The 23548-nt window shown below is 45.3% G+C and overlaps 1 protein-coding gene across 1 annotated transcript in view; it reads left to right on the forward strand.

Annotated features, from left to right (window-relative positions):
* The window catches only part of LOC142287324 (proton channel OTOP1-like), an 87212-nt gene that overhangs the window by 44924 nt on the left and 18740 nt on the right, over positions 1 to 23548 (forward strand). Inside the window, exon 4 of the mRNA XM_075333437.1 lies at positions 11384 to 11514. Coding sequence (XP_075189552.1) covers positions 11384 to 11514 — 131 coding nt within the window. The remainder of the gene's footprint in view (positions 1 to 11383; positions 11515 to 23548) is intronic.

Here is a 23548-nt window from a genome sequence, read left to right on the forward strand (position 1 = left end):
GTTATTGAGCTGCCCCGGAACCAGTGTGACAGCCGTGTGGGAGACTCGGTAAGTATAACTGTCCTGCTCTAATCCCCCTAGCTCTTTCTACCATTATTTTACATCATAATGTTCCGGTCTCCATAGACGTACATGGAGATCGGCATCCAGGCAGATGTTCATGTTCAAGTCAGGTCCCTAACCAGTTTTTTTTTAAAAAATCCAGTTGGACCCGTCGAGCCCGAATATCTGCGGGTTTACCCACCTCTAGAACTAAACCTGAGAAACATCTATTTACTTCTATAGGGAGTGTTGTAGTCATGGTCTGTGACATGAGTAGGAGAAGGAAGTGGGATATGTAAATATTACTTGTATTATCTGTCTATTTCAGAAAACAAAAAAATCATCATGATACTTTCTTTTTTATCAGAAAGTTACATCATGTTTTGTTTCTCACAGGAAATCATTATAGTTTCTTTTCACCATTGTCCCGTGACTTCTGTGACACTATTAGGCCATGGGTTTATTTGGATAGAACAGGACTTGTCAGCTCGATATTTTAATGTAAACGAAAGACCTGGCTATAATTACGCTGTAATACTGATTAAATTGATATGTTTGGTGAAGAAATCTGCTTTGTGATTTTTTTTTTTAATCACCATTTGAAGTTTTTTGATAATTAGATTTGGGTGCACAGGAGCTGGACTATGCATTGGGTTTTCTCCTCCCTGACTGTGATACCTGCCTCCTGTGTGTGAATGTCAGGTCACTACTGAGATTTTAAAAAGAAGAGGTAGGTTATTCACAGACCAGCGCCAGGCAGAGGGCAGGGGAATCACAGACAGGGAGGAGTAAACCCAGTGTAAAGTCCGGCCTCTGTGCACCGAAATCTAATTAGCAGAAAACTGATTAAAGAAGGACCACCAAACAGATTTTTTCACCAAAGATATTAAATTAATCAGTTTTACAGCACCATTACAGCCATGTATTTACATGATAGAATTGTGCTGATGCCATGGGAGTGATGGGTAACTGAAGCATTGGCACCTAGATTGGCCATCAGACTGGGGACCCTGCGCTGTTCCTTATCCCAGAGGTAGGCTCGATGGTAGTGAAGTCTGGACTGCCAGCGTGTCCCTAACTCCTGTCCGAACAAATCATCATCCAGCTCAATAGATGTAAAAACAAAAATATTGTGGGGCTTTGAAAATGTAGACCCAAACATAAACTATTTTTTTTTACAATTTCTTTTTTTTTTTTCCACTTAAAAGAAAAAAATAATAAACATTTATATATATATATATTTATATATATATATATATATATATATATATATATATATATATATATATATATATATATATACTCCTCAAAAAAAAAATAAAGGGAGCACTAAAATACCATTTTGTTGTTTAAGTGTTCCCCTTATTTTTTTGAGCAGTAAATACCGTATATACAATTCTGGTACCATGGAAAATTGTACTGAAATAGAATTCACAAAAGTAACTTTTACCACACAATATATGCCATATATACAAAACCAATGGTAGAATTGTAGTTTTTTACCCCAACTTCAACACTTTTGAAATTTTTTACCTGTTTGTATTTACATTGTAAAGTAAACCTAATTTTCTCATTTAAAGCTACAATACGTCCCTCAAAAAACACGCCCTAATACAGCTATATTGATGGAAAGGGAGGAAAAAACCCAAAAATTGGGTTAACAACTAGGGATGATCAAATACTGTACCTCAAATATTCGGCTTCGCGAATATTTTACAAATAGGTCGCCGCCATGCAAATATTCGATGCGCAATGTAAGTCTATGGGAAGCCCGAATAGTTCTGAATAGTTGTTATTCGGGTTTCTCATAGACTTACATTGCGCATCGAATATTCGCGAATAGTCGAATTGCGGCGACCTATTCAGAAAATATTCGCGAAGCCGAACATTTTAGGTATTCGATCATTCCTATTAACGACCCCTAATAATTGGGTGGGAGGGGGGTGTTGGAGATTTTACACTGGACCCTTCAGCTTTAGCTTGCAATGTACTGTTGAAAAGAAGTGAGAGAACTGGAGCAGCCGCCCCATCCAGAATCTATCCCTTATCTAGCCTGACACACCCAGTCCATAACCTTTCTTCACTACTGTAAACATTCATTTTCTGTTTGACTTGAGCCCGTTCCGGGATGTCATAATGCGGCCATTGTCTACATATGTTGTTGCTACCAATTAGTTGCAATCAATGTGGATAAGCCTAAATTGTAGGTTCCTCAAATGGTTGCATGTTGTGAAATGTCTCGTTCCAAGAATCAAGACTAGGGATAGAGAAGAAACATGAAACATGAGTCTTTCTCCTAAGAAACCTGGACCTACTTACTGAATTGACCCAGACAATGTAATTGTAATGCGATACTAGGAGCTATAAGCCATACATATATGTGATGTGAAAAAAGCAGTTCAATGAATAGTATTCTATGTGGTGAATAACTGGTAAACTAGTCGAAAATGTCAGTAATTGTGAGGTGAAGAACCAACCCAAACCCTCGTTGTTCTGCTATGTAAATTTGCAGACAGACAGCGTTTTAAAGTGGTTGTACCAAGGTCACAACTTTTGACCTATCAAAACTTTGAATGATAGGAATGAAGGATATGTATTACAGGGCACTCAGTGCAATTATTTTTTTTACACAACGCAACATCTCAAACCTCGCCCTTTCTCTTTTTGTGTGCCCTCACCGAATGATTGCCCTTAGCAAAGACTCTCAATTATCACACACAATATGATGCCTCGACACACAGTATGATTCCCATTCTATGTCCTTCCGTTATGATGCCTTAAAGTTACTCTCCTCACATAGAGAATGATGCCCTCAAAGTACCCCCCTACATAGTGTGATGCCCCAAAGATGACCTCCCCAAACAGTATGATGCTCTCCAAATGACACTTATACACAGTATAATGGCCTCACATGATGACTCCACACAATATCTTCTAAACTACCACCTATACATTTTAATATTCACACAATACATTCCCACACATTCCCAGTATCCCTACATATAGTATGATGCCCCCACAGTACTCCCACATACAGTATGAAGACATCACAGTACCTCCACGTACAGTATGATGCCACCACAGTACCCTCAATTACAGTATGATGCCCCCACAGTATCCCCACATACAGTATGATGACACCACAGTACCCCCACATACAATATGATACCTCCACACTACCCCCACTTACAGTACGATGACACAACAGTACCCTCACTTACAGTACGATGACACAACAGTACCCTCACTTACAGTACGATGCACCCACAGTAACCCCACAAACAGTATGCTGCCATCACAATGGCTACTACACATATTTTGATGCCCCCACAGTGCACACACATACAGTATGATGCTATCACAATGTATACCACACACATTTGATGCCCCCTCAGTGTACACACATACAATATGATGCCCCCACAGCACCCCCACTTACAGTATTATGCCCCCACAGTACCCCACATACAGTATGATGCCACCACAATGCCTACCACACATATTTTGTTGCCCCCACTGTGCACACACACACACACACACACACACACACACACGCACGCACACAGTATCATTCTCCCACACATAATGATCCCCCCCATGGTGCATTCACATATGTGAAAAATGTCCTTGCAGCAACATGTGTATGGAACTTTACAACCCCCCATCTTGACGTACAGTACAGACAAAAAGTTTGGACACACCTTCTCATCTCTAGAACAACTGTTAAGAGGAGACTTTGTGCAGCAGGCCTTCATAGTAAAATAGTTACCACAACTCAGCACCAGGATCAACCCCAGCCAAGTAAGAAGTGAATAAACACCACAGTTAGCTATAATAAATTTCAATTTTTTTTTAATCAATTTCATTTAAATACAAATAAACATGAGAGCCATCTAGGGGGCGCAATGCAATCCAGATATAATAAGTACTAATTGTATCTACCTGAAAGCAGAAAAAGCGAGCGGCAAAACGTACGTCAGGGGTGGTGGGACGCGTGGCCAGATACTCCATCCAGGAATCATCTATCCAGGTATTTTAAAACTAACTTAGCTGTACAGTATTTGGGAAATATATTTCTAACATCTAGGTTGAACTATGGCACAGAACCTATAGCTGCCATTAATTGAATGGTAACATTAGAAGGTCTATTTGATATCACAGGCACTAGGTGGCAGTAGTGTCAATTTGTCTTGCCATACAGATGACTTATTCATATACACAGGCTAGTGGCAACTGATTCGTTTTTTATATAGCTGAATTACAAAGTGGCTATGGATTAAAAATGTTTTACATAATCTTTTTCCACTATATACTGTGTATATGTTATTCTCCATCAATACTATGTATTTGGGATCACCAATCTAAATATATCTATTGATCTTGAATAGATTATATTGTGCAATATGAACCACTAATTGTGGAAGTTTTCTATAGATATGGTGATCATTATATATGGATAGATTGTTCTGCTTTCATGTGGATACAATTAGTACTTATTATATCTGGATTGCATTGCGCCCCCTAGGTGGCTCTCATGTTTATTTGTATTTAGATGACATTGATTATGAATAAAAATTGAAATTTATTATAGCTAACTGTGGTGTTTATTCACTTCTTACTTGGCTGGGGTTGATCCCGGTGCTGAGTTGTGGTAACTACGTCTAAACGAAGTGTGCACATAAATTATGGACTTCTAGTTGATTAACTTCATGGTAAAATAGCTGCTAGGAAACCACTGCTAAGGACAGGAAACAAGCAGAAGAGACTTGTTTGGGCTAAAGAACACAAGGAAAGGACATTAGACCAGTGGAAATCTGTGCTTTGGTCTGATGAGTCCAAATTTGAGATCTTTGGATCCAACCACCATGTCTTTGTAGAAAAGGTGAACGGATGGACTCTACATGGCTGTTCCCACCGTGAAGCATGGAGGAGGAGGTGTGATGGTGTGAGGGTGCTTTGCTGGTGACACTGTTGGGAATTTATTCAAAATTGAAGGCATACAGAACCAGCATGGCTACCACAGCATCTTGCAGCGGCGTGATATTCGATCCGGTTTGCGTTTAGTTGGGCCATCATTTATTTTTCAACAGGACAATGACGCCAAACACACCTCCACGCTGTGTAAGGGCTATTTGACTAAGGAGAGTGATGGGGTACTACGTTAGATGACCTGGCCTCCACAGTCACCAGACATGAACCCAATCGAGATGGTTTGGGGTGAGCTGGACCGCAGAGTGAAGGCAAAAGGGCCAACAAGTGCTAAGCATCTCTGGGAACTCCTTCAAGACTGTTGGAAAACCATTTCCAGTGACTACCTCTTGAAGCTCATCAAGAGAATGCCAAGAGTGTGGAAAGCAGTAATCAAAGCAAAAGGTGGCTACTTTGAAGAACCTAGAATATAAGACATATTATCAGTTGTTTCACACTTTCTTAAGTTTTTTTTTTCCACATGTTTTAATTCATAGTTTTGATGCCTTCAATGTGAATCTACAAATTTCAAAGTCATGAAAATAAAGAAAACTCATTGAATGAGAAGGTGTGTCCAAACGTTTGGTCTGTACTGTATAGGAGTATGAATAATGTATGGGAGATATCTACATGTACAAGTGATCAATTTTATTTACCAGAATAATCAGATTTCATTTGTTTAAAGTCTACAATGTTTATTTTTGTCATTATGCAACTAATCTATGTATATTTTATACTGACATGTCCTTAAAAGGAACCTGTTATGTCCAAAAATGCTATGTACGTGCAGATATACATTATTTAGTATGTAAATTGCTTCAGGAACCACAGGAAGATAAATTAACTTGTCTCTCCTTAAGCTGGGTTCACACTAAACGACAGCGACAACGACGTCGCTGTTACGTCACCATTTTCGGTGACGTAACAGCGACCTTGTAAGTCGCTGTTATGATCGCTGCTTAGCTGTCAAACACAGCAGAAGCAGCGATCATAACGTCGCTGTTCTACATGTGCAGAGAGCAGGGAGCCGCGCTTAGCGCTGGCTCCTTGCTCTCCTAGGTACAGTACACATCGGGTTAATTAACCCGATGTGTGCTGCAGCTACATGTCACAGTTCCGAAAGCAGGGAGCCGCGCGCACTGCTTAGCGCTGGCTCCTTGCTCTCCTTGCTACAGTATACATCGGGTTAATTACCCGATGTGTACTGCAGCCACATGTCACAGTGCAGGAGCCGGCACTGGCAGCAAGAGCGGAGGCTGGTAACCAGCGTAAACATCGGGTAACCAGGGAAAGGTCTTCCCTTGGTTACCCGATGTTTACGCTGGTTACAGCTTACCACAGCTGCCAGACGCCGGCTCCTGCTCGCTTCATTTCGTCGCTCTCTCGCTGTCACACACAGCGATGTGTGTGTCACAGCGGGAGAGTGACGACCAAAAAATGAAGCTGGACATTCAGCAACGACCGGCGACCTCACAGCAGGGGCCAGGTCGTTGCTGGATGTCACACACAGCGACAGCGACGGGACGTCGCTGCAACGTCACAGAAAATGGTGACGTAGCAGCGACGTCGTTGTCGTTGTCGCTGTGTGTGACACCAGCTTTAGTCGCTTGCTTCGCACTATTACAGTGGTACAATTAGCATATACTTTAATTAACAGCCTGCTCTGCATGCACATGTGACAATTCTGCTCTGCAATGCAAGCTGTCAATCAAAGTGCTGTGGCGTATTACAGCCACGCTCTGTATGTGGAGTGTGATGATTGTATGTTCAATTGAAAAACCCACATGTGCTCCAGCATTTTTAAAAAATCTTTTCATTTCTTTATTGATAAATATTTTAAATCTTCCTCCACCACCGCAAAAAAAAGTCAACACATTTCAAGCGGCCACATTATCTTTAACCCCTTAAGGACGAAGCCAGTTTTGTACTTAATGACCAGGCCATTTTTTGCAATTCTGACCAGTGTCACTTTATGAGGTCATAACTCTGGAACGCTTCAACGGATCCCGGTGATTCTGACATTGTTTTTTCGTGACATATTGTACTTCATGATAGTTATAAATTTAGAACGATATTTTTTGCTTTTATTTGTGAAAAAAATCGGAAATTTGATGAAAATTTTGAAAATTTTGCAATTTTCAAACTTTTAATTTTTATGCCCTTAACCCAGAGAGTTATGTCACACAAAACAGTTAATAAATAACATTTCCCACATGTCTACTTTACATTAGCGCAATTTCTGAAACAAAATGTTTTGGGGTTAGGAAGTTAGAAGGGGTCAAAGTTCATCAGCAATTTCCCATTTTTTCAACAAAATTCACAAAACCATTTTTTTAGGGACCACATCACATTTAAAGTGACTTTGAGAGGCCTAAGTGACAGAAAATACCTAAAAGTGACACCATTCTCAAAACAGCACGCCTCAAAGTACTCAAAACCACATCCAAGAAGTTTATTAACCCTTCAGGTGCTTCACAGGAACTAAAGCAAAGTGGAATGAAAAAAAGCAAAAAATAAAATTTTACCTAAAATGTTGCTCTACCCCAAATTTGTTCACTTTTAGAAGAAATAACACAACAAAATGAACCCCAAAACTTGTTACCCACTTTCTTATGAACGCGCCGATACCCCACATGTGGTCAGAAACCTTTGTTTGGACAAATGGGAGGGCTCGGAACAGAAGGAGCAATATTTGAATTTTGGAAAGCAAATTTGGCTGAAATAGATTGCGGGCACCATGTTGCATTTACATGTCCGCCAAGGTACCTAAACAGCAGAAACCCCTTACAAGTGACACCATTTTGGAAACTAGACCCCTTAAGGCTTCTATCTAGGGGTATAGTGAGCATTTTGGATCCACAGGTACTTCACAGATTTTGATAACGTTACGTTGTCACATTGAAAATTTTCATTTTTTTCTCAAAAATGTTGCTTTAGCATCAATTTTTTCACTTTTTCAAGAGGTAATTCCAAAAATGTGACCCCAATGTTTGTTACCCACTTTTTTATGAGCGCGGTGATACCTCACTTGTGGTCTGAAACCTTTGTTTGGAGAAATGGGAGGGCTTGGAACGGAAGGAGCAATATTTGAATTTTGGAAAGGAAATTTGGCTGAAAAAGATTGCGGGCACCATGTCGCATTTGGAGGACCCCTAAGGTACGTAAACAGCAAAAAAACACCACAAGTGACCCCATATTGGAAACTAGGCCCCTCAAGGAATTTATCTTGATGTTTGGTGAGTACCCTGAACCCCCAGGTGCTTTACAGAAGTTTATAACGTTGAGCCATGAAAATAAAAAAATAAAATTTTACCACAAAATTGTTACTTCAACCAGGTAGCTTTTTTTTTCACAAGGGTAACAGGAAAAAAATCACCATGAAATTTATTGCGCAATTTCTCCTGAGTTTGTTGATATCTTGTATGTGGTGGAAATCAACTGTTTGGGCACACTACAGGGCTCAGAAGAGAAGGAGTGCAATTTGACTGCAAAATTGGCTGGAATCAATAGCGGACGCCATGTTGCATTAGGAGAACCCCTGAGGTGCCTAAGCAGTGGAGGTCCCCCACAAGTGACCCCATTCTGGAAATAAGACCCCTCAAGGCTTTAATCTAGGTGTATATTGAGCATTTTGAATCCACGAATACTTCACAGAATTTGATAAGCTTAGGTTGCCATATTGAAATTTTCATTTTTTTCACAAAAATGTTGATTTAGCGACACATTTTTCACTTTTTCAAGAGGCAACAACAAAACGTGTACCCCACAGGTTGTTATCTAATTTCTTGTGAGCGCAGGGATACCACACATGTGGCCAAAAACCTTTGTTTGGATAAATGGGAGGGCTTGGAATGGAAGGAGCACCATTTGAATTTTGGAAAAGTTGAAGTAAATTGCGCGCACCATGTCACATTAGCAGGGCCCCTTGGGCACCTATACATCAGAAACCCCCCACAAGTGACCTCATTTTGGAAACTGGACCCCTCAAGGATTTTATTCAGGAGTATAGTAAACATTTTGAATCCACAGGTACTTCACAAAACTGTTGCTGTATCAAAAAATTTCTCACTGTTAAGGGGGCTTTACACGCTGCGACATCGCTAATGCGGAGTCGTTAGGGTCACGGAATTGGTGACGCACATCCGGCCGCATTAGCGATGTTGCTGCGTGTGACACCGATGAGCGATTTTGCATCGTTGCAAAAACGTGCAAAATCGCTCATCGGTGACATGGGGGTCCATTCTCGATTATCGTTACTGCAGCAGTAACGATGTAGTTCGTCGCTCCTGCGGCAGCACACATCGCTATGTGTGACACCGCAGAAGCGAGGAACCTCTCCTTACCTGCCTTTCATGTGACACTAAAGGATGCCTAGCCTTGTATTTAGCCCAAAAAAAAAAAAAAAGAATTAAAATAAATGACGTGGGGTCCCCCCTATTTTTGATAGCCAGCTAGGGTAAAGCAGACAGCTGTAGCCTGCAAACCACAGCTGACAGCTTCATCTTGTCTGGTGATCAATTTGGAGGGCTCCCCAAGCTGTTTTTTTTTTTTAATTATTTATAAATAAATAATTAAAAAAAAAAAACAAACGTGGGGTCCCCCCAAATTAGATCACCAGCCAAGGTGAAGCTGACAGCTGGGGTCTGGTATTCTCAGGATGGGAAGAGCCACGGTTATTGGACTCTTCCCAGCCTAAAAATAGCAGGCCGCAGCCGCCCCAGAAGTGGCGCATCCATTAGATGCGCCAATTCTGGCGCTTCGCCCCAGCTCATCCCGCGCCCTGGTGCGTTGGCTAACGGGGTAATGAATGGGGTTGATACCAGGTGTGTAATGTCACCTGGCATCAAGCCCAGCAATTAGTTATGTCACGGCGTCTATCAGATACCCGACATAACTAATTGACAGTAATAAAAAAAAAATTGACAACAAAAAAAAATTTATTTGAAAAAACACTCCCCCAAACATTCCCTGATTGACCAATTTATTGAAAAGAAAAAAAAAAATCCACAATAATCCATTTGGATGTCCCACGTCGCCTCTGGACCTTCTAGAATATGGGGGACACGTTCAGGGAACGTATCCCCCATTTTCTAGGAGGGCAGACCCTCCATTTTAGGAGAGTGGGTGCAAAGAATCTGCACCCACCCTCCCTGGGTCACAGCTGCAGAGTGCGAGCAGCCAGCGTCCTGAACACAGGAAGCTGACAGCTGCGCTCTGCTCATGTGACCGGAGTCTGCAGAGAAGGAGCCGGAGGAGGGGGCCGCGGGGGATCAGGGCTCCGACAGGTATGTATGACACCGGGGGACACCGGGGGACACCAGGGGGGGGTAGGGGGGGACCCGGCGGGGCCTAGGGAGCAGGTTTCTGTCGTATGTGTTATGGCACATACGACAGAAACCATAGGAACAGTGGAAATGCGGCCGGCGCGCTGCTGTGATCGCCGGTGCGCGCGGCCATCTTGGATTTTCGGGAGGGGGTTGGGGGTCGGGGGGGGCACTTTGGGGACACCGGGGGACCGGAGGGAACCGGGAAAAAGATTTATCTCCCATCTGGCATGTTTGATCATGCCAGATGGGAGATAAATCATTTTTTACCGGCGCGGTCATTTACTATAACTTGATGATCGGTATACGGTGTATACCGGTCATCAGGTGAGCGGGGACCGGAAAAACCGGCCCGAATCATGATCTCCAGGGTCTCAGCTACCCCCGGCAGCTGAGACCCCGGAAATTTTCTGACTCTGGGGGGCGCTAGACCCTTTTTTCCGACCGCCGTTAAAAAGCGGCGGATCGGAAAAAGTACCCTTATTTACCGCCGTTAAAAGGCGTATCGGCGGTCGTAAAGGGGTTAATCATAACATTGACAGTGCTCTTGGCACTTTGTAATCACAAGAAGCTCTGCAGTGAGACCAGAGAGGAGAACACAGTAGAAAGCCTGTTCTAAGCTATTGTGGGAGCGTGGTCACCTTTCCTCTGTATGTTGCTGCCGGCTTATGATTGGTCAACCTATTGCAGTAGAATAAGTACACGCCCCCAGGGAAAAACCTTTGTTAATGCCCAGTGTGGTGTACCATAAAGTTTAATCTAAGCTTTACAAGCTAATATCTATGCATTAGAGAGGTGAAATTAAAAATAGAAATAAAAACACTGTTTTACTCAGCCCTACAGCCACTATTCCATCATGTGGCCAGTTTAACATGCTCAAATTGGTGAAAGGTCTTTTTTAAGACATCAAGCTCTGCTATCTGCTCAAAACAGTTTCTTTACTACATACACCTGCAGCTATTTTATACTCCGACAACATCTATTTCCAGATGTACCGGAGCCATGTTCTCGTCTTAATAACCAATATTTTCTTTTTATTCTATTTTTAGGTTTGGTTTAATCCACTCTGTATATACAAATTTACTCCTGTGGGCCAGTGCAGTGGCCACAGAATCTGACCACCAGCTAGAGGAGCACATGGGCAGGCTGACATCATTGGGCTTCGTTAACATAACCCTACGTAAGTTATAATACTGTGTGAGTCATACTAAATGACAACCATGACAAGTTCACAAACTTTCAAGCACTTTTGTATGTGTCTCTATGGTTTCAGACTCCCCAAAAAATGTTGTGGGTAGCCTGATCTGCAAGAAGGGCTGCCAACCATCCAGAAATTTAGCCAGTAAAATTAGTACACTTTTCCCCCTGTCCATATGTAAACTGTCTCCTCAGTGAGGAGGTAGACAAACTTTACTGACACCTATTGGAGGTAGCAATCCTAAAAGTCAAAAGCCCTTTAATAAGCCTTGTCATATGATTTAGGTTTTATGCCAGATCAGAACTCCAGTTTGCAAACACGATATTTCAGGATGGCTGTCCCTCATCAGTGCAAAGTACGAGTGTTCTGTCCCCACTTAAAGGTGATTGAAGGTGTGTAGTTGTGGGATGGCGTGAGAATCTTACCTTCGTTTTTCCTATAGGTGAGGCAGACATGACCAGAGTGCTCTAGAGTTAAACATGCACATGCTGAGATGAAACAATGGTGATTTATTTTCTCCAAAGGTTAAGGACATGCAGGAGTACAGTATTCCAAGTACCTGGAATTGTGGTTATCTTGTGATGCTTGATTCTGGAGCCACTAAGATCAGAAGACTTTGCTTCAGCAGCTCCAATAAGGGGTGTTATTCTCACAATCTCTGGCTGGTAACTGAACATGCCAGGAAGTGATGTAGGAGGAGCAGCAGACACTCCCATGGGCTGGATGAAAAGAAGCAGAGGAGCCGAAAGGTCTGACCAGTAGATGGCAGCAGAGACAAGCATGAAAAAACATTAAATAACAGTTTTAACTAAAACAAGTAGGAACAGCACACTCCCTGTCTGAAATTCACTTTGGGGATTTCACTATTGAGTCCATAATATAACCTGAAAGGAAAGGCATGTTAAATGCAAAACAAACTCAATTGAGTCCAAAACAAGAAGGATGGCTCACAGTTCAGGTCCGGTAGCGTTCATCCCGTAGGGACGCTCTCTATGGGCAAAAGCAGAACAAGTATGTGGATTGGCCTTGCAAAGGTCTTCGTCTCACCTTTCCTGATGACCTTTAGCTCCACCTTCCGAACATTTCTGTCCTGGCTAGGCAGTATCCTAGTAATCAGTCCCATAGGCCAGTCAATCCTTTCTGTGGTCTGGTCTTTCATGAGGACTAGGTCTCCTTCTTTGAGGTTCGGCTTGGCATGTCACCACTTCTTTCTTCCTTGAACAATGGTGAGGTATTCCTTCCTCCATCGGTTCCAGAAGTAATCAGCCAAGTATTGAACCCGTTTCCAGTATTTTTTATGTGTTCGCATGGGTGAACTCTCCGCTGGGCATTACCGCTTTGTCAGGTTTTTGGGTAATAAGAATAGTAGTAGTTAATATGGTTAGTGTTTCTGGATCCATGGTCACCGGCTCAAGGGGTCTTGAATTGATAATGGCTGAGACTTCAGCTGAAAGAGTGACTAGAGTCTCATGTGTGAGTCTTGAGGAATTGACGTCCATTAGCATGGAGTTCAAGATGTTGCGTGAAATCCCGATCATCCTCTCCCAGGAGCCTCCCATGTGAGAAATGTGAGGTGGATTGAAGATCCAGATGCAACCTTTCTCTGCCAGCTGATCTTGGATAGGCTTGGTGTCGATGTTCAGTTCTCTACATGCACCGACGAAGTTGCTTCCACGGTCAGACCTCAGCTGTTTCACTGGTCCTCTGATGGCAAGGAAACTTCTCAAGGCGTTGAATAGGCTGGAGGTATCCATGGACTCTAACAGCTCAATGTGAACGGCTCGAACACTCATGCAGGTGAATAACACAGCCCACTGCTTACTGTTTGCTTGGTCGCCGCGAGTTCTGCGGGTTGACACCATCCATGGTCTGAAAACGTCTAGGCCCACGTAGGTGAAAGTCTGTCTGTAGGCAAGTCAGGCAGTTTGTTGGTACAGTTGTTTTCCGCTCGCTTTACGACAGAGCACACAATGGTGTAGTATTTGTGCTACACGTCTCTTCATCCCAATAATCCAGAGGCCTGCAGACCGTATAGTGCTCTCTGTAATTTTTGCCTGTCTTGGTATTCAGTCTTTACATGGTGGTGTCGGATCAGCAAGACTGTAACATGGTGTTTGTTGGTAATGATGAGAGGATTTTGTTCTGCAACTCCGAGATGAGCCTGGTTTAAACGACCACCAACTCTCAGTAAGCCGAAACTGTCGATGACTGGGTTTAAATTGGCGAGAGGGCTTCTTAATGGAATCTGCTGTTTATTGTATAAACACTTCCATTCTATGGCAAATTCACTCTGTTGGAGGTGGCGTATTATGAGGGACTCGCTATGGGAGATGTCCTCAGCCGAAAGGGGTTTGTGGCAGACATGCCAGCGATGACAGTCTTTGTTTTTAAGGTCCGTACGATAGCATCTGGCGATATGCACTAACCTTGCGACAGTCCTGATGAGCTTCATCCAGCTAGAGAAACGTTCAAAACGTTGGCAACCGAGGATTGGAGTTTTTTCTGCACTGGTGGCCAGGGTATTGACCTCAGCTCGGACATCTGGATTGTTGTCTGGATCTAGGATGTTGAAGGTTTCCTGGACACCTTCTTCTGACTGTCTCAGCAGGAACTCTGGACCTGTAAGCCAAGAAGAGTTAGCAAAAGAACTTATAGACATAGGTCTAGTTGCGTGATCTGCTGGATTCAGTTCAGTTAGTACAGGTTCTGCTAGGTTGTTGCAGACTTCCTTGTCCATATAGGTGACACTGTGTTCTCTCATTTCAGGCTTGTTGTTCATGGAACGCTGAAGAGAGTTAAATCTGGTCTGAGCTTGATCTCGGTTGTTTGGGAGTCTTACCCTGGTAGATCGGAAGGGTAATGGAGAGACCCAGTGGTTGGTTTTGTTTTTAGAAAACTCACAGTCCATTTTTTCGATGAATTCTCTGTCCTCTACTGACAAGGCTACTTTATCGTCATCCTTGGTTGTGAGAAAGACTGATCTTCCCAAGTTCTCGATATGCAGAGAAGAAGCGATGTCAGGTAGCTGTATTGTGTCTGGAGACTTCTCTTTCACTCCATAGTGATGAGGACATGGCTTTAGGCAGGTTGTGCACCCATCTCCATGCACGTAAGTCTTGAAGGAATCAATTTCTGATCGATCAACGCACACATTTCCTATGACTACCCATCCCAAGTCCAGTCTCTGGGCGTATGGTACATAGTGAGGCCCATTACACTGTTGTCGCACCTTGTGTACCCTTAGATTGTCTCTGCCGAGCAGGAGTAGAATCTCTGCGTTGTTGTCCAAAGGTGGGATAACACTAGCGAGGTGTCTCAGGTGTGGTTGATGAAATGCAGCTTCTGGGGTAGGTATTTCATTCCTGTGGCTGGGTATTTAGTCACATTCAACGAGCATTGGTAGGGGTATTTCAGTCTTCCCATTGATAGGAGAAGCAATGAATCCCTGGGCTCTTCTGCCGCTAGTCTCTATGTGACCCGAGCAGGTGTTCAAGGTGTAGGGTTCTGATGGTCCATTAATTCCGAAGGCTTCAAAGAATTTGGTTCCTGCCAGGGACCGGTTGCTTTGGTCGTCTATGATGGCATACACCTTCATTGCCTTTTCTGGATGTCCCTCGGGATAAACCTTGATGAGGCATATTCGGGCACAACATTTCTCCATTTGGCCCTCTCCACATACCTATGAGCATGAGCAGGAGACGGCTGTGGTGGTGTCAGTCTGATTCTTGGACTCCCCGCCATGACTTGGAGTGGGAGCGGTGGTGACTGCAGCCGGTGTGTTTCTAGCTAGTTGGGTTGGGTCCATGGCTGAAACGTGTTTTTCGCTATGACACTCCTCACACTTGACGATGGATTTACAGTCCTTGGCCATGTGCTCAAGTGATACGCAGCGTTTGAAACAGATCCCAAGCTCTGTGAGGACTTTCTTGCGCTCCTGTAGGGTTTTGGATCTAAACCCTCTGCACTTGTTTAGTGAGTGTGGCTTTTTTATGGATGGGATATTCTCGATGGAAAGACTTATCTTGTGATGAGATGGTGTACTGTTTATCTGTGGGTGCTGCAGGTGATGGTAGCTCAGTCTTCCTAACACTCACAGTTTTCTTAATGTCTCTGCGTTTGTGTATGGCATCTTCATACCTTGATGATGATGTTGTTGCAGCTGCCGAAGTGTTGAACTCTAGGAAGTCGAGGCTGGGGTCGTTCCTCATCTGGGCCTGCTCGTCGACGAACTTGCAGAAGTGAATAAATGGGGGAAAGGTGACGTCATGTACTCTTTTGTACCTTGAGACTGACGTTGCCCATTTCTCCTGCAGACTGTATGGCAGCTTCACCACGATTGGGTTCACTCCATGGGCTGCATCCAGGTAGCACAGCCCAGACAGATGAGGGTCTCTTTTGGTGAGCTCCAGCTCCATGAGCAGATCACTTAGGTTTTGAAGCTTGTGGACTTCTTTAAGGTTGATCTTTGGGATGTCCTGCAGTCTCTTGAATAGGGCTTTCTCTATTGCTTCTGCGCTGCCAAAGGTACGTTCCAGTCTTTGCCATGCAGCAGTGAGACCTGCTTCTGCTTGTCCCACATAGATGGTTCTGAGGCTCTTGATACGGTTTGTAGAGCCTGGGCCCAACCACTTGATCATGAGGTCGAGCTCCTGTTCTGCAGTTAAGTTGAGATTGGCGATGGCTGCTTTGAAAGTTGCTTTCCAGCACCTGTAGCTCTCTGCACGATCATCAAATTTCGTGAGACTAGTGTTAATTAGCTCTCTGCTCACCATGAACCTGGCAAACTCAGACATATCTGATTTCTCACCACTTGTTGCCACGACAACTCATGATGCCCCTGGGGCGTATGGGCTGCCTGGCGTGAATGGATGAGATGTTCCCGGGTAGAATGATGTTGCTGCAGGGTTGAGCTGTGGTTTAGCCTCTGTAGATTCTGATGACCGCTGCTTGAGCTGTGGAAGTGGGTCAGGAAACACTTGGTTGCCGTCTTGCCATGGTGACTGTGTTTGAAAGGGAACCTCTTGGTGACTGTTATTAATTTGCTCGGGTGCTTTAGATGGTACTGGTACTGGTAGAGGTACATTGGAGGTTTCGGTGTTGTCGGCTTGGATGGTACTTCAAGCCGGGGTTGCTACAGGTAACTGATTCAGTACATAGTCTCTTGTGTGATCAACTGGATTGTCTGCTTCCAGTGGTGGCGAGTGAGCTGGATCAAGACCTTGGATCAATGCTTGCTCAAGTAGTCTCAGTTTAGCTAGCGCAACTTCCTCTTCCATCTGTGACCGAAGAATCTTTATCCGAGCCTCCGCTTCTGCCCTTTTGGCTTCTGCTTCTGCCCTTTTGGCTTCGTCCTCTACTTCTCTTTCTGTGAAGGAATGTCTCACCTTGGATTCTTCTGCTCTTATGTGGGCCTCTAGTATCCTGTCGCTCAGGGCTGAACTTCTTGAGGATGATGACCCGGATGACCGGGAGGAACGTCTAGATGAGGTTGATCGGTGTGATCTGGTTTCTTGCTGGTGAGAGATACGGTGTTCGGCCTTGTCTATGGCATCTTGCACCTTGTCCACCTCTTCTGCCTTGCTCAGGTCTGAAAGAGCTTCTTCAATTTTAGAGTCTTTTAGAAAGGTAATGTACCTTGTTGACAGTCTCTTGCATCTTTCATGAGCTGTGTTCAGCCGTTCCACAGTGGCTTGTAAGCATGCGGCATCACCTGATGAGGATTCAAATCTTGACATGTAATAGGTGACTCGTTCCCACTGTTCTTCCAGGTGTTCACATAGCTCATCTTTCATAGTGTGATAGTTTTCAGTGGGTTTGGAAGAGTGCTTTGGTCGGACAACTTGGTCTGCTAGAAGCGTTGGATCTGCCTCCTGGGCTTCATAATGGACAGTATCAGATTGTATTTGCTCTGTTTCAGCAGTGGGGAACTGTCCGAGGTCTTTTTCGGACATTTTGTTTTAAGGTGTACTGTCTCTTTAAGAAACTTGACTTTAGAATAGTGGTCCGAAAATCGTTGTGCTGCTCCGCAAAGACTCCTTGATGAAATTCCCAAGGTGTCGATAGTAAACCTTGGGGTTTGCAGTCCAGCAATGTGCAGTAATGAGGTATAATGTACTGCAAGTTTATAGAAGGGGTATGGCAAGAGGGAAACAGCAGGTGCATAAACTGTCCCTTTACAATGCAAGCAGAGGTGATAAAGGATGTGGCAGATAGGAGAGCTTCTCCTTAGGCTTGTCCAGGCATGCACTGTTGCAGGTGTACTGCCCTGCGCTCGGCTGCAGACGAGCCGCTTGGATCTGGGCTCGTTGGTGGGTGGCTCGAGCGCCTCCGGACCCGGGGTCACTTCGCTCTGAAAGGGGATGCTGGCGCTTTTGGTGGGGGGTTAGGTAGGTGCACGGCTGGAGCTGCGCTTGAGTTTGTGACGTCACCCACGGGATGTGGTGAAGGTAGACACCACCGCTGCAGTTACGGGGCACTCGGGGGAGATGTTTATGCAGCAAGTTGTTAACCCTTCCGTGGGCAGGGATGGTGGCCCCGGGATCTGTTGGGGATAGCTGGGCGGTGCGCGGCCGGGTGGCACTGTTGTACTCACGGTTATTGACACACACAAGTCTCTGGTAAACAAAGTTGATGGTGGTGGGTGCCCGCAGCTGGCTGCGTCTGGTCCCCCACCCGGTTCACTGGTCTTGGCCTTTCTCCTGCACCGTGTTGTGTATATGTAGACTGCCTGCGCTTCAGCGACGGGAGTACGCACCCCGGCTTTGTGTATGTTGGGAGAGCCCATTTGCCTGCAGACGCTGGCCCGTGGGATCTCTGCCTGTGCGTTGGCTTTCTATCCCCCTCATTGGGCTGTTGTCTTCAGTCGGGACTTGGGTGGGAAAGGACCTATAGTCCAGACCGCAATCAGTTAATTAACTCAGTCCAGTGGATTCTGGACCTCGTTTCAGGGTCTGAGTACCCCCGGTGTGCTCCGGTTTCCGAGTCGGTTCCCCGGGTCGGTACCGGCGGGCCACTACCCTGTCCCAGTCCACCATGGTTCCACCGAGCTGTCTTCCCGGCTCCTGCAGGCTAAGGCTACCATTTACCTCCTAGCCAAAGGTGCCCGGGCTCCAACCCCGGCACCTGTCATACTCCTTTAGTCCTCACTCACTACTCAAACTGCTCTCAACTCACTGTGTTTCCTGCCTCAGGCCCTCTGAACTCCTCGGTGGGCGTGGCCAACCACCTGGCTCCGCCCCCTGGGTGTTCATCAAGCACTGAGGGAGGTGACTAGGTTTTAATGGTTGGCTGATGACACCTTTTTGGGGAACAGGTGTTGTGCGGGGGTCTATCTGTGACTACCTGGCTAGTCCAGGGCGTCACACAGGCAGACTAGTGCACAAGGCTTGTTGCTAGGCAGATTACAAGGGAAGTTACAGGGTTCTTAGGGATCTGTAGCTGGGGTATTGAGCTGTTAAGCAGTCTTCTGACTGATTTGGGCTCTCAAGGAAGATTTTGACTTTGGGCTGTTAAGCAGTTTTCTGACTATTCTGTCCCCACTTAAAAGGGATTGAAGGTGTGTAGTTGTGGGATGGCGTGAGAATCTTACCTTCGTTTTTCCTATAGGTGAGGCAGACTTGACCAGAGCGCTCCAGAGTTAAACATGCACATGCTGAGTTGAAACAATGATGATTTATTTTCTCCAAAGGTTAAGGACATGCAGGAGTACAGTGGTCCAAGTACCTGGCATTGTGGTTATCTTGTGATGTTGTGTTTCTGGAGCCACTAAGATCAGAAGACTGCTTCAGCAGCTCCAATAAGGGGTGTTATTCTCACAATCTCTGGCTGGTAACTGAACATGCCAGGAAGTGATGTAAGAGGAGCAGCAGACACTCCCATAGGCTGGATGAAAAGAAACAGAGGAGCCAAAAGGTCTGACCAGTAGATGGCAGCAGAGGCAAGCATGAAAAACATTAAATAACAGTTTTAACTAAAACAAGTAGGAACAGCCCAATGAGATCTGATCTGGCTGTATGAGAGGCTAAAGCGGGCTTTACACTCTACAATATATCTTACGAGATGTCAGTGGGGTCACGTCATAAGTGACGCACATCCAGTATTGTTAGTGACGTAGTGCGTGTGACACCTACGTGCGACCCAGATTGTTCGCAAAAACATTGATCGCAGACACGTCGTTCATTTTCTAAATATTGTTCGTCTTGTTGAACGAAACCGGTTTATTGTAACGTTTGACACCATACCAACGACAAGCCTCATCGTTCTTATGTACGTCATATGCGACGCGGGCGTGTCTTTACACTCCATGCCTCACGCCCACCGCTATGATTGGTGTTACCAACTGCGTAACAAAAAAAACAAAAAAATTACCTTAAAATACGCAAACACAAAAATGAAATCAGCACAGGAACCAAGACCACAGAACGCACATGCGTCACCGGTGTTTGGACAACAACTCTGCCGCAGATGAAGCCTTTTATAGTCAAGACGTCCAAACGCAAAGATCAGGTGAACAGAAATCAAGAAATTAAGGATTTCACACACTTCACACACGCAAGGGTGTAAACTATGTGCGAAGCTACGCCTCTTTCATTCCCGGAAAAGGGGAGTAATATGCTGGTGTCATCGTAACACGATCTCCTAGATTTAACGAGATATTGATCGATGTGGCATCGTGTAGAATATGCATGTGACGGCTCCTGGATGACCTATGTACGATCTCTGCAGATCGTATATACGACCTGGGCGTGTCACATCGCAAACGAGATCGCATATTAAATTGTAGCGTGTAAAGCAGCCTTAAGATGGGGTCTAAAGGTGAAGTTATTCTCCTTGTGCAGACTGAGACACCATTCCAGCATGCCAGTGATGAGGAGACTTTAAGCCGCAATGCTCCTCTGGGAAATATGCAGATTGTCCCTTCAATGAGGAAGTAGACGAACTGAAATGCCACCCATTGGAGGTAGCCGTGTTAAAAGTCAAAAGTGACTCTTTAACGACCCTTGTCATATGACTTAGGATTTATTCCAGATCAGAAATTCAATTTGTTCTTCTACTTTTTCACTGAAGAGACAATCTGCATATTTCCCAGAGGAGCATTGCGGCTTAAAGTCTCCTCACCACTGGCATGATGGAAAGGTGTGTCATTCTCTGCAAGGAGAATAGCTTGCGCTTGAGTCCCCTGTCTATATAATTATTTTGATGTGCCTGTTTTTTTTTTTTTTTTTAAGCTGGAGATGTTTATAGATTTTTATCACTGTATTTATCGCTGTTTTATAATTCACAGTGATCGAAGCTAATGTCTTTATATAGAATTTACAGTCTGTAGACATGTATCACTTAGGCCTCTTTCACACATGAGTGATTCTGGTACGCATGTGCTAGTTTTTATATGTACAAAGAATCACGGACATACACAGACCCATTATAATCAATGGATCTGCTCACACAATCAGTGATTTTTAACTGACCGTGTCTCCGTGCGGCGTACAAGCGTGTCCGTGTTTTTCTGGCTTCACTGATGTCCCACAGACCACACTATGGTGTGATCCGTGAAACACGTACCAGAAAAACACATAGATTGAAAATAAAAAGCATTTTATACTCACCTTCTCCAGTGACGCTGTCTCCAGCCTCAGCTGGCTGCTGCTTCTGAGCCGACTCTTTATGGACATGCATATTCAGTTATGCACAACACCGTGACCCGGAAGTAGCTGCAGTGGGAATAAAAAAATGTGACGCCCGGGCCCGGCCAGGTAGTCACTCATAGGGCCCCGCATTACACCTGTCCCCCATAGGTAACATATAGCCAAACATTTAAACCCTAGTCACCCCCCTCAGGGCTTGATGGACACACCAGGGGGCAGAACCAAGTGGTTGGAAGACACCCACCAAGGGGTACAGACAGCCTGGGGCGGGAAAGTAAAGAGTACAGTTTGAGAGTTCAAGTTGGAGAAGGGTGTGGGCTGGAGCTGTGTGATAGGAGAGAACCCAATTTGAGCAGGTGCCGGGGTAGGAGCGGAGCCCTGGTACCTTTGGCTAGGAGGCATTCGGCGGTCTCCGTCTGCAGGAGCCGGGAAGACAGCTCGGTGGAACCGAGGTGGACCGGGACAGGGTTGTAGCCCGCTGGTACCGACCCGGGGAACTGACTCGGAAACCGGAGCACAAAGGGGGGTACTCAGACTCTGAAGCTCGGTCCAGAAGCTACTGGGGGCTAGCTAATTAACTGATTGCGGCCAGGACTAGAGGTCCTGTCCCACGCAAAGTCCCGACTGAAGGCAACAGCCCAACGAGGGGGATAAACGGCCACCGCCACGGCTCAGAGATCCTACGGGCCAGCGTCTGCGGGCAAAGAGCTCCTTAGGTGACAACAAGCCGGGAGCGAACTCCTGAAGTTGCAAGTCCACCATCTAACACAGGTGCCGGAGAAAGACAGAGACCACCAGCCGGGTGGGGGAGCAGACTGCAGCAGGCTGCGGGCACCGACCACCATCACCTTGGTTTACCAGAGACTCGTGTGTTTACTAATAGTGAGTACAATAGCACCCTCCGGTCGCCCATCTCCCTGCACCGCCAAACATCCCCCCAACGGGTCCCGGGGCCACCATCCCTTCCCATGGAGGGGTTAACAACTTGCTGCGTAACATCTCCCCCGGGTGCCCCGTAACTGCAGCAGTGGTGTCCACCTTCCCACATCCCGTGGGTGGCATCACGAACTTAACACGGCTCTGGCCATACATCTACGTCCCCAAACCACAACCCCCCTTTTAGTTGAAGTGACCGCGAGACCCCAGTGTCCCGAGTACGGGGCGGTACAGAAACACAGCAGAGCCGAAGAGTTGAGCACCACGGACAGCAGGAGCGGGGTCAGGTGAGTATATGTCCATGTGCTATCATGGATAATGGATCACATGGACAACCCACGTGTGCCGTGAATCACGGCACGTGGAGGGACATATTCATTTTTAACACGTCAGTGAAAAACATCTGTGTTTTTCACTGCCATGTGAAACATGCCTTAAAATGTTAATGATTTATTAGTATATGGCAGCTATAACTGCATCCAAATGTTTTCAATAATTGTTGATTAGACCTGTGCATTGACTTGGAGGACTTTTAGCTCCTTCCTCCTTTCAAAACAGCTTCAACTCTGTTATGTTGATGGGTTTTCTATAAGAACTGCTCATTTCCGGTACTTCTGGAACATTTCTATTAGATTAAGGTCAGAACATTCTAAAACTGTACCTTTATTCTTTAAACATTCTTTCATAGAATGACTTGTTTACTTTGGGTCGTTGACTTGTTGGATGACACAAGTTTAGTTTCAGATTCAGCTCATGAATCAATGTCCAGACATTTTCCTTTAACATTTGCTGACAAAATTTAGAATGAATTGTTTCATCAATGATGACAAGCTGTCCTGACCCACAGGCAACAAAACAAGAACAATCCGTGATACTATAATTTTTGTGTTTCACAAATGGTATAAGGTTTTATGCCGTAATGCAGTGTTTTTCCTTCATCAAGTGTCGCGAGCGGAGGGGACGCCCTCGCCACGCTTGGGTCCGGGGTTTCTTCTGCTGCTTGGTGGCTCGAGCGGTGCACTGGACCCGGGGACTCGAGCAGCGCTCCTCGTCCACGAGTGAAAAGGGGGTGGTTTGTTTAGGGAGATAGTTCGTGACGCCACCCACGGGTCGTGGTGATAAAGGGCACCACCGCTGCTAGTGACGGGGATCCCGGGAGCGATGGTAGGGAGCAGCTAGGATGTTGTCCCCTCCGTGGGTAGGTGTTGGTGATCTCGGGGCCCGGTGGTGATACGGGGAGGCTGGATGGCTGGGGGTGCAGGGTTGCAGGTACAGCGCGGCGCGGTGCCGGATAGCACTAGTGTACTCACTCAGACAGTCAATGACAGAGTCTCTGGTAAACCAAACGGCTGGATGGACGGGTCCCGCAGCCGGCTGCAGTGTTGTGCTCTCCCCAGACGGCTGATGGTGTCTGTCTTTCCCTGCACCTGTTAGAA

Source organism: Anomaloglossus baeobatrachus, chromosome 1, assembly GCF_048569485.1.
Source record: "Anomaloglossus baeobatrachus isolate aAnoBae1 chromosome 1, aAnoBae1.hap1, whole genome shotgun sequence".
NCBI classification, from domain to species: Eukaryota; Metazoa; Chordata; class Amphibia; order Anura; family Aromobatidae; genus Anomaloglossus; species Anomaloglossus baeobatrachus.